Source organism: Linepithema humile, chromosome 3, assembly GCF_040581485.1.
Source record: "Linepithema humile isolate Giens D197 chromosome 3, Lhum_UNIL_v1.0, whole genome shotgun sequence".
Classification (NCBI taxonomy): Eukaryota; Metazoa; Arthropoda; class Insecta; order Hymenoptera; family Formicidae; genus Linepithema; species Linepithema humile.
Genome location: NC_090130.1, coordinates 27,805,373 through 27,817,892, shown reverse-complemented (window position 1 = coordinate 27,817,892; position 12,520 = coordinate 27,805,373). Strand labels below are relative to the sequence as shown.

The 12,520-nt window shown below is 40.4% G+C and overlaps 1 protein-coding gene across 4 annotated transcripts in view; it reads left to right on the top strand.

Annotated features, from left to right (window-relative positions):
* Positions 1-12,520, top strand: part of LOC105678973 (uncharacterized) — a 65,092-nt gene that overhangs the window by 39,230 nt on the left and 13,342 nt on the right. For all 4 annotated transcript variants that reach the window (XM_012378736.2, XM_012378735.2, XM_012378738.2 and 1 more), the window contains exons 3-4: positions 62-310; positions 11,981-12,194. In XM_012378736.2, coding sequence (XP_012234159.2) covers positions 62-310; positions 11,981-12,194 — 463 coding nt within the window. The remainder of the gene's footprint in view (positions 1-61; positions 311-11,980; positions 12,195-12,520) is intronic.

Sequence of the window (12,520 nt, the reverse complement as noted above, 5' to 3'; positions counted from 1 at the left end):
ATATGCTTTATTTTGTTAATTTCCGCGATTAATTTTCGGTTTGCTTGTCCTCCTGTTGCAGCTGCTTCTTACCGCGGCCCCGGCGAGGATGAGGACAAGAACTCGTACGCCGCAAGGATCGCTTTTACTGGCAATTCCCGTATCCTGGGGCCGATCTGCATAGTTGTGGGCGCTCTTATGCTCGCCCTCGGCGTGCTACTCTGCATGCTTACGAGACGTGCCAGGCGGAGGGAGCGCAGGGTGGGCTTTCACTGTCCGCTTCACGGGGACTTCTACCCTCTGAGTCCTGTCCAGGGTATCAAAATGCTCGGTAAGTCAATCCAAATAAGTTAAAGCCTCTTGCGAAGGTCAGTGTTTCTCAAGAGACCGAGACGACACGAGAAAGAATCCGGGATTGTCGATCGATCAATTCGCTATGTAAAATTATTTCGGGCTTTCATTGAAAAGATTTTTTCCCAATTAAGTTTTTATTTTGACTTTATTTAATATAATTGTTCGGAGTTATTTTTTGTCTCCAAAATTGATATTGAATATCCATACATTCTTGTTGACATTTCTTCAATTCCGCATTGATCATAATTCAACTTAGATTCTTTTACGTGGGAAAAATTTTCCAATTATTTGCCTTTGTTTTAATCAGAATTTCAAGTCAACGTGCTCTTGAAAAAAAACGAATGTAGGCTATGCGGTGTAAACACTATCGCGTGCGCGACGAAATTCGTTTTTGCATTTTTCCATAACTTGCTTGCGACGTCTCGTGAGATTCCTTGATACATATAATTATTTCTTCATCCGCAAGATAAACGCGCAATTTCGATGATACCTCTGCGGGATTGCCGCTTCTGTGAGATGAGATCCCGACGTTACTGTCCATGCAACACCGTCGTGTCACGCGATGTTATTACACTTTTTATGAATGTTTTGTCAAAATTATAGTTAAACGGCACAAAAACGCGTCGCCGGTCATCAAGTTACATTCACAATAAACTAGACTTGCAACGTTCCGCTGTTGGCAAACAGCCGGCCGCCGTTCGGCTTATTTAAATTACGCTTATTCTTGACGGTTTCTTTTAGCTTTGTTGGCATTACAATTTTAGTTAACATTTCTTGTAAATTTTCCGCACGACAAGTCACGCGTGAATAACGCCAACTGCATCTTGATAGCTAATTTAGCTGATCGTGATAACGTGTTTACGAGGGAATCAACCCACTGTTTTGCGACTTTGGCGCACGGTGCCATCTTAGGAAACCCATCAGTCTGCGTTACTTGATTGTGAGCGTGCCAGTTCGTGTCAATTGCTTCGAATTCAGGACGAGGCTGGATCAGACCGGGCGAGGGGTAGGGTAGCTAACTGGATTGTCGGAATTCAGGCTAATACGACTCTATCAGATTATTGCGTGGGTCGGTTGAGCGCGTCGCGAATCCTACAAGTTTCCGCGTTCGGCCGCGCGCGAGAGATCGCGAGATCGCGTCGAATTATTTGACAGTAATCTCGATCGTAAGACGAAAGTTCTTCGCTTTCAGGCTTCCATTTCTGGGGGATCGTGAGAAACGACAGGGGATTTCGGGAGTTATTGTTTGCTCGATTCCGAGGGATGTAAAATTCAAGCGGGAAATATCGCGTTAGCACTGCCGGCAGAACGAACCATTTTCGACGATTAAGTATTTAACGCGCATGGAATCGGTTATTTTCCGATCTGCGAGCATCGACGGTAAGAGATCTAAATTTTTCGAGTCCCGGAAGCAGCGCGGGCATCAAAAATTCAGAGCGCTGCGGAAATTTAGGACTCGCGCTAGCTATATCTTGATGGGAAACACGAACTCCTGAGAGAATTGTTACTGCAACGACGGCGCACGACAGTTGCTGCTGCAGGTAGAAACTCTGCGGTGAAACTGTAATAAAAATTTCAAAGGCAGGCAGTCTTTTCACATACGAATCTCTCGCGATATTCCTCGCGCGATGCGAATTGACTTAACATTTTCTGTAAACTATAAAAAATAGAATTGTGCAGTCTTACTCAAAATAAAATTCGATTTGCTACAAATCAATTAAAATAATTATAATTACTGCAACACTTATTTTCTAAATAAAATATACGTACAATTATAAATATATAATATGCTTCATCTTATTTAGAAAATACAGATGTCGTAAATTTCAATTACAAAAGCATTATGATATTAAATATACATCAATTTTGTAGATAACTCAAAGAAATTCTGTTTGTTTTCATCATTTTTTTTCCACATACTTGGTTTTTTTTTCAATTTATCAGACTATGTATGCACTTGCACTTGAGCTTTGAGATAGTAAGTGTTTTCATTCGTTTCTACTCGATGATTTATTCGGGTCGCAAAGCTCGGAACTCGACTGATTGCCCAGTCGCAATTTCTTTCACAGCGTAGCACGCAATAAAATCTTATTAGAGCCGAAGGTCGCTTTTGCGTGCCCTCTCGCGCGAAGCGTTTTGCCATCCCGTGACTCACCGTACACCACGCTGCAGTTTTTAAGCTTCGGGCGATGTGCGAAACCTAGGAAGCATCATCCTGCTGGCACGAAAACAATCTCTAATAACCCGTAGCCTGTTTTCCGAAGGATTTTCACTCCACGTCGTGTGTTGTTTATCGCGATGAAATACGAACAGCGGAAAAATGAATAGGGCGGGCAAATGCGACTATTCCCACGATAAGTTTTTTACTCGGCGATTTTTTTCCATCGCAAATGGAGTCGTTGTATAGTGTCGGAATAGTCGTCGGACGTCAGAATTAAACTGAATTCTGCTAATTGCAAGCGCACACTCAAACACAGTTGGGAAACGTCGTTAATGATATCCGCACTTTGTGCGATACATCGGTGTTCGCGAGTGACGAGAATGATTACGTCAAAGAAATAAACTTGTCGCTGATGATTGTATCGCGACCTTCGCGTGTTTTTGACGCAGTGTGCCGCCGTATTTTTTCAATGTTCATGCTTTTTGTTACGAGATTTTATTAATTTTTCTTTTTTCGTCAGCAGATACGGTCTGCCAAGCCTTTTCTTTTCTTCCCTCCGCTTCTTCTCTTTAAATTGCAATTTTTTTATATTTCTAAGATTATTCCTGACCATTATTCTCTTTCCTTCAAAATTTCTTTCTCCTTTTTAATTTGAGGCTGATCGCTCGGTTACTGCGCGGAAGGGATGATCCGCCGTTGATCGCGCTGATATTGCGAGACTAAAATTCTGAAAAGCATTCTGGCGTTAACAGTGTCGCGTTTATGAGAAAACGTTTGGAGAAGAGATTGATTTTGCGCTGTGAGAATGAACGCTCTCGACCAAATACTCTTTGTCGCGAAGGATCCTCTTGAAGAAATAAAAGAAACTTTTTACATTCACAATCAGAATCGGTCTTGTACAACGCCGTGCGCGTGCAACGCTTCAGTTCCGCCCATTTAATTTCAGCCCGAGTGGATCCATGACTCTTTCTCTTTCTTTGTGCGTTCGCCAATTCAAATGCGTTCCTTTTCATGCGCCTCGCGTTCGCCGCGGCGCATCCGGAGCATCGTGCCGCGTTTACAGGCAATCTCATCGTGTATGTAAGCCGAAAGAGCTTAGCCTGTTCTACGAAAGACGGGTTTCTCATCTCCCTCCTTTTCCTAGTGCTCGGATACGCCCTTTGTGCGGTTCCCGCGAGGCTGATCATTTTTCAGAAATCTCATACTGCCGTTCTTGCTCGAATAGTTGGAATAAGGTTTTTTTTTTTTATAAAAAAGGGAAAAGATCCCTCACATCTAGTTTTGAGAGATAAATGTGTGTAATTTTTTCAAGCTGACGACAAAACATGAAACATTAATTGCGAAAAAGTATGGAAAAATATTTCAAAATTCATTGATAGCAAGTTATTTTATAATAATTAACGCGACTCTAAGCATGTTTGATCGAAAGCGGATTGAGCGAATGGAGTGAGATAATAAGGTTTTTATTGAAGGCTACTAATATTTTTATCCTTAAAGCTTGCAAAAAATATGATGATTACTCGTATTTTTTTTTTTTAAAGTAAAATTCTCTCTGAATTTTCTAGAAAATTTGAGGAAAGAATTATTCTTGCTTAGTTCGCAAAAACTTGGAATAGAAAATAATAGTTTACTTTCCTGTCGATTTTTTAATAATTGCATTTTCTCTTTCCATTTTACGCTAATTGATGCTTTTAGAACGGAGTTGTATGACAACCATTATTTGTACCTGCTTCGCTTGAAGAGTAAAATGATATATCGCGTTTAAAACCATCGCTGTAATCTCAAGTGCGCGTATTCGATGACTGCTCGAGAATTAAATCTCTCTCTTTCTCTCTCAACGAAGACATTTGATAATGACGAGTACGCCGAAACGAAGTTCTTTATAACAACACGATAAAATTACATCTGGCTTCGCGAAGCGTAGATAAGTACACCTCTCGCGGAAGAAGTCGCGTGAAAACGCGAGCAGGGGACCTCATCTGAAGGTGGACAATTAGGACGGTAGCGTGGAAAGCGTGACTACACTTGAAATATCTCTGACTACGGGCAATATTCGAGCACAACTTGAGAAATCGTGAGAAAACAAAGAAACTAAAGTATTTGCTAAGCACTTTATTTATCTTACAAAAAATAAATTTTAGAAAAGACAAAAATGTGGATACTATAGACACCATGTTCAGAGCAATGTTCAGAATGTATTGAATTTTTTTTATGTTGAATAACGATATTGTTTATTAACTTTTATTTTAATATTTGAGTCGAGGAAAAGTCGATGGGTCGAGAAATTCGGAGAAATTAATATCGATTCTGACAATGAGACATTCTGTGTATTACGCCATCAGAATGCTTGCAAGTTCGCTATCTCTTGTGCTATAACACGGATATCTTCCGCGAACGTTCACGCTTCGACAAATCTCGTCGGTGACAGAGGCTCTGCGATAAAATTCGATTTCCGCGGAGCGCCGGAGTATGACTCGACAATAAGATTGCACGCGATTTTCCTACGCGAACGTCTTCAGCAACGCGTGAAATCCCGTCTCGAGATAGAAACAGGAAGAAAGGAAGAGTCCGGGCGCCTACGGCGATTTCTTTTCTCCGCGGTCAGAAACGCGGAGCGGAAAAATGACTCTCGTCCGTCGCCGTCGAATCAACTTCACTTGGCGATGGATTGATCCGTCTCGATCTAAATGTAAATTCGCCGCGGTGGGCTCGTCTGCAAGAAATGCGGCCTTGATCTATCATATCACCGAACGAAAATGACATAATCGCGAGAAGACAAAGTGGCCGCAAGGCAAAATTCAATTGTCACTCTCGGGTCGTCTCTGCGATGCTACTGAATATATATTTTTTTTAATTTTATGAGATGTAAATGCTGCGAAATATCGAAGCAAATAGTCGATGTACAACATTCCACAGAATGCAATATATTCTGTCATCGATTACTTTTGAAGGTCAATTTAATTGAAAGAATTTTTCTGAAATTAGTGATATTTGTAAGATAAAAAAAATTGGAGATTTAGATTTTTGTATAATCAATTATATGCAAAGTTTCGCAGGATATTTAGATATTAAATGTCGCTACGGATTCTATACAGAAACTAGTATTTCCCGAACGAACTTTGGCAGCCGAAGCGGGAGCATTCTGAACTCAGTAGTTTCCGCAGATATTGGTTCGTGTCGCGCTTGCACTTTTATGTACTGCGTCGCAAAAATGGAAACAGCCACCTGAACGAGCGCAGCTGGCTATCAATGAAAGATGCAAGCGACAGTTGCATGAGGCGAGTCGCTACGTTAGGTGACGTTGCACTCGGCTGCGTTAAGGCCACCGTTGGCGCGGATCGCTGACTGCTCGACCGAGGTCAGCGACGGCCGAACGTCGCCGACGGTGGTTCAACAACAATATTAGCGAGTTGGTTTGCACGGAACACGGTGAACTGGGTCGCGCGGGTCTCCCGGGGTCCATGACATCTGTTGCCCTCGATCCTGCTTCCCTTCCTCCCCTCGTACGTCCGCACCCCCGTCCGCCCCTCGTCCCCGGGATGTTGGTCTTCTCTGTTTTAACCTCTTTCCCGCCCGTCTCTTTTAACGAATACACTATGGCGACGCCGGATAACGTCGTTACCGCGCTTCACCCTTGTCGCCTAATCGCATTTCGTGTTTTACGAGTCTCCGTGAAACGCCACCGAAGATGAGCGCGAACGGTTATTATCATCGAAGGCCGTCGAAGGAGGCTCCCCCGATAGAAAGCACAGCCACTCCGCCTTTAGACCCTCGCGAAAGCAGCACTCTTCTCATAAACGACTGATTTGCGATTCCATTAACCCTTAAGTGGATCATATTTTATTTCTGGCTTAATTTGAATGGATCGCTTCGAGGGCAGTATAAATCTAAAACTTTTGGAAAACCTGAATTTTCCAATAATTTGAATATTAAAGATATTTTATTATTTGGTCGATTAAATGACAGAAATAAAATTAAATTTATTTCGGAAGAAACTTACTAAGATTTCGCTGTATGTTACACCAATAATTAATATCGAAGAGCTATCATGAATTTCATGTGACATGAATAACAAATACTAATTCCAGTAAGCATGGAAGTCAATTAATATAAAGACCGGAAGCTTTTAGACTATAAATGAATCCTGTTAAAATGCTGCTCAATAATATCTGGAGGACGGAAATTAAAGACGGAATTATTTATTGGATTTATTATTGCCTGATAAATTTTGTCAATTTTTTATCAAGGGAAATTGCTAGATGGAAGAAAATTACTTTTATGACTTCCGAAATAAAAAATTCTATTTTTTTTACGAATTCTAAATGTATTATTGATATAAAAATTTAGCAGACTCGTAAAAAACTTTCTGTCTATCGAGACAATTAGTGGAACGTCGTTTCGTCAGCGTCTGGCGGAAAATATCATTTCGTTGTTTAATATTGGGAATATAACGCGCAGGTGACGCGTTGAAGGACGCCGTCCTACAGTTTAGACGCCAGATGTTGCATTCGTATTCTCGGGGCCGTGCATGCATAAATGTACATCGATAAGTTTTTTTCCCCTGCGTCTACCTACCATGACGTCTGCCTACGCGACTTACCGTCTGACTTTCTCCGCTTCTTCAAGTATTGAAAGGTTTTCCGTAGGCGAGTAGGCGAGAAAGAGAATAACGGCATGACGACAAAGTGCTGGAGTGTGAGGCAAAATGTCTCGATTGGCTATAGCGACTCGAGACGGACATTTTATCGACGTAGGTTTTCCCGGTTTGTTATATAATTTGTATCGGACGTCATTGTTTTCATTTGCGGATTCTTCGAATGCGACGTTTTCTTGGCGAAAGTGCCGAGGAATCGGTCGCTTCTGAAATAAACCATCTGTTTTCGCAAGTCAATTTAAAAAAATAAAGTTTTTAACTTCAGGAAATTTATGTAGCAAAATTTTTATTTTCGAAGATTAAATACAATATACATCTGTCTAGCATAATAAATTTGAAAGTCAGAATTTGTAACAAAGTTTGGCAAAATTGAATAAACTAGGTTAATTAGATGTATGTAAAATTTTACATAGAATTTTTCACAAAAATTTAATTGTACATTGTAAAGTCTTTTCTATAATAATGACATTTGATTATTAAATAAAGCCATCTGACATTCTGTTAATTAAAATTTTAATTGTAGTGTTGTAATTAAATTGCCGTACATATAATACATGCAAATTCTGCGTTATTACATTACTTTAGCGGAACAATAGGGGCGGCATATTACGCAATGTTGCCCGCATGATAAGGCTATTGTACTGCATGATAAGACACAGTATATCGGCGAATCCACAGATAAAGCGGATAATCTGCGCATGAGGAAGCTTAAAAGAATTTCGGATCCTTTAACGTGATAATATTGAAATAGCTATTTTCGAGTAACTGTAACGTTTGAAGCGAATTCACTTTTCGAAATAATATTCACTCTTCGAAAAAAATACAATGGAATATTCTTTCGTACATTTTTCTTATAAATATTTTCATAAATGGAATTTATTTTCGAGTAGGTTTCCGAGCGCTATTCGCGGTAGAAAAATATTTTCAGAACTACTGCGTTTTCAACCTTTTCCGTGTCTTCGTTGCTCTATCAAGATCTATTCTATTCCGCGCTTTCAATTCCATTTCCCGCGAATGATTAGCATAGTTGTGCCACCTGATCTAGAATTGGCGGCCTACTGCAGTGTTCTGCCCGCAGGAGACTGCATTAATTCATATCTCCGCCCGCGATCGAACGTATTCTGCAAATGGCCTGCAATTTATCAAATTCCGATCGTCGCTTTAAGCACCGATTGATCTTCCGCGAGGATGCTCGCCGTGACGCCGCTTCACTATGCGCAGATCGTCCGATCTGATGAGATACTTTATTTCGCTGAAAAGGTCAGGTTTATCGCACGCCGCAGGGCACGCTAACCTCTAGCGCAGTCAGATAAATAACAGGGGGCGATTAATACGATATAGCGCGCGACGAGCTAGCCGACAGATTTAGTCTTGGCCTTTGCCAAAAGTGGGTCATACCGATTTCGGGCGCTGGCCGCTTGGCCAATTAAACGCTAATCGCCGTCGGCGAACATACCGCCTTCAACTTCTTTCGACCTATTGCTATCAACTATGTTAGTCGGCTAAGTGCAGGTTTGATTGAAATCGTCTGTAGTATGTATACACGTGTGTTTGTGTTACCCACAAACGCCACCTTGTTTTTCGCGAGACTTCTGCTAAATTTTATGTATATTGATTAACGTAAAAATTCAGGAATCTTCAGGAAATAAGCATTCGGTCCAATTCTTGTTGAGAAAAGAAACGTGAATTCTAAATTAATAATAAAATTCGGCTTGTCCTGTATCGAAGCGCAGAATAATATGAAACAAAGTGGAAAATGTAGTCGCAGGCAAAATCCTTTTCTACATTTTATGAAATATATCTTAAATATATCGCGATAGCGCGATGAAAGATTTGCCGAAACGTTTTCCAATCTTCAATCGCTCACTGAGCTAATAATGTTTCGCGATCGGAACAATCGTCGCTTCTTCTACTTCGGTCGCTTTCAATTAAAAGGAAAGACGGCGAAATCTGGGACATATCTACAGATACGCGGATGCAGGTAATCGATTGGCGGTTTGCCGCGAGTTTATTGAGAGCCGGGGACGTTGGTCAGGAACAAATCCCGGCAGATTGTCGCTTTCAGGCGGCTCCCGCCCCCCCTCCCCGTCCCCGCGACGAAACTGTCCGTTCAAAGACTTCATCTCGAGACGAATATCGAACGGTTTTCCAATACTTTCGGCCGATGGATTGAGGATTCTTCCTCTTCTCCTCTTTTTATCGTACCGCACGATTTGTACCGATCTCAGGCGCGCAATATCCACTACGCCGCTGTGTCATTCTTTTCTGCCATTGTTTGGCTTGGCGAAGCCCGGGAAAGTCTGACGGAAATGGAGTGACGGCTATTGACTTCGAGATTAAGCGATTCCTGTGCGACGCGACGGTTGGGCGACGTAAAAATTCATGCTTTCATGGCTGTCGATAAATTGAATTTAGCTCAAAACGCCTTAAAAATGACGAGAAGCCGGGGGGGGAATTAATTCGTAATTGTCGGATAAATAAGACTGATAATTTTGCGGCGATTAAATTATTAGCTGTTATCAAATCGTTAAACAATATTGGTTTTCTATTCAATACTTATCTCTGGAAATTATTAGGAAATGCTTATTAATTTTATTATTACAACTTATATAATATTTTGTATACTCAAAGTTTTTCATCAAAACTTTTTAATCCTACGTTAGCACAGTTTTTCCTACTCGAAGATCTTTAAAGTTAATATTTTCTCGGCAAAAATTAATCCGGTCTTATCATCCGTGACCTTTCACCTTACAGTATTACATGTACGCGTTCTTGAAGTTTGAAGTGGATTTCTCGTAAAGTAGAGTTTATTTCGTTTTTACTTTACGATTGCCGATTACACGTGTAAAAATAAGTATAAATAAATAATAATATATATAATTATAATATCATGTATATATAATTGATATTATACATAAATTTATAATACACTATATAAATATTCGACATGGATATTTATCGTACAAAATATTTTCTTGCATCATTTTGTTGATGTGCTTTAAATTGCAATTTCAAAACGGCTTGTTATCAGCCAAAAACTGCAACCGCAGTCGCGCAGTATCGCGCATATCTATCTTTCGACTTTTTCTCGTTTTACACGGACGTTACAACACCGCGACGGTGTTCAGTCATACATTCGGTAGTGACCATTATTCTTTTGCCTTTGTACGTGTATGCGTGACGCATACTGGAAACAAAACATTGAGCTAGAGGCTTTGTCGACGCGTGCTGATCTCCATTGTTGGAAGACCGAATTGCAGAACTGACTACATAGTACTCTCTGCTATGTAGACCCTTTTGAGTCGAGAGTCTGACCGCGTTACGAATTCATGCTTGTACTTGTCCACCGCATTGCAGCGCGGATAGCGGCTTCCTTCCTGTCTGAATTATCCAACGTTGACGTTGGAAGGCAATTAGAATTTAATTGGCGAGCGATGGTAATCCCAAGAATGCTTAACGAACATTCCTGTGTATAAAACATAATGGATTTAAGAACGTTATCGCGTTGAAAGAAAGTAAAAAAGTGAAAAGCTATTTTTGTACAAATATATTTTAAAAAAGTCGGTATTCCTTTAATTATACAAACGTCGAAATGTCAATGAAATCCATTGCAAATTGATCAAAAACGCGCTCTCAAATATTTTCCGATTTTTTACAATTATTTTATCGGAGTTTCAAGATTTTTTCATCGATTCAAACGGAAAAAAAGGTTGGATACTTTACTCGTAACGTTAATTTAAATAGCCGCAGCTAAAACGGTGCGCGATATAATCGCAATTTTTATCTTGCTTGTGTTATCAAGCGATAATACATGTTGTTTAGAGTTCGCTGCAGAGAGACTTCGAACGAGTGTCAAGAACGGATCTTGTTACCTTCTACATCGGAGACGTCGTTCTGTTTCTGTTTGTTAATGCGCGTTCAGTTGCTATCTCTTAACGGAAATCTAAATGACCGCGAAATATTCCCGACGTATCGCCTCATCAAATCGCAAGCCGCGTTCATGTATATTCAAATCGCGGTGGATTCGAAAGAGGTCGGAAAAACTCTCCCTTTGCATACTAAACGTCGCGTTATCTCGACGTTGCATATACGTTGTCGATGCGAGAGGAGCGCAACGACTCTGGCGTAGCGCACGTAGAACAGGCGTGTAACACGCATAGCTTCCTTGCTAGCGTAATTGTCTCGCGTGTTACGGAGTTGCCGCATCTCATTATCAATGTTAGGTGCGTTTTCGTCGGTGCTGCATAATTGATCTTTAGTGCTTTCGTATGTTTTTCTCGAACAAGCCAGCGAGAATCTTTTTATTAATTACAAAATCGTTAAAGACCAATCGTTTTTGTAAAACATTAATCACCGCACCTCGTTCGTTTACAAAAAGTTTGCATTTAAAAAGTTGCTAAAATAAGCTGCTCGAAGAGGGATTAAAGTTTCTGTTAATAGTGATGTAAAAGCAAAGGTAGTTAAAAATAATACCATGGTTTTTTACCATGAGACACTTTTAGGTTTGAAAATAATTTTGTTACAAGATACAATCTATTATTAGTTATTTATTGTGTTTATGAAAAATTTGTTGCACGATATTAAACAACACTGAACAATGAAATTAAATAAAGAACGAGATGTTATTTGATTTTAATTTTCAAACATTTCAATTTTAAATTATGAAAAATTTGAAAACAATTGATGTCTCAGCGTACAAAGATATTCGTTTTAAAGAGTTCTTTTTCAAAGAATCTATCTCTAAAATATCACTCTCGATGACTAAGTCTCCGCGTGCGTTAGTGCATCGAATTTTAGCTTCCCAAAATAACTGGTGAAATATGTTATTTCAGGGGTATCTGGCAAGGACGTAAGCGGGTGGCCAAAGATTCCGTGCTTGAAGGGTCGTGCGTCCGGCAAAGGCGGGAGCGGCGCGGGAGGGCCGCACGTAGGACCGCCTCAGTGTCCGCACTCCGTTTTGAGCAGCACTCGTAGCTCGGTGAGCAGCTCGCCTTTGAGCCCGTGTCCGACGCCTATGCCGTTCCTGGTGACTTCGGGCTCTGTCAGGTAAGAGTAATTAAACGCGACTCACCCTCTAATATACGTCACCCTACGTCACCCTTAGCATGACGTACCTAATATCGCGGGCTCGATTTATGAACACTAAACTCGGCAAACTGTGGGGGCGAATTTCAGACTGTTATAATGAAAGATATAAATTTTCACTATACCGAACGTAAAAGTAGAACACTCACCTATAAATCATTTCGCAACGATTTGTTTTTGGCAATAGCGTGTGTCGCTTTTATTGCATTTTTTTTTAAATAACATATTTAATTTATCTTCTGTCGTTTACTAAAATTAAGGTCTCGCACACGATTTGTCTGAAATTA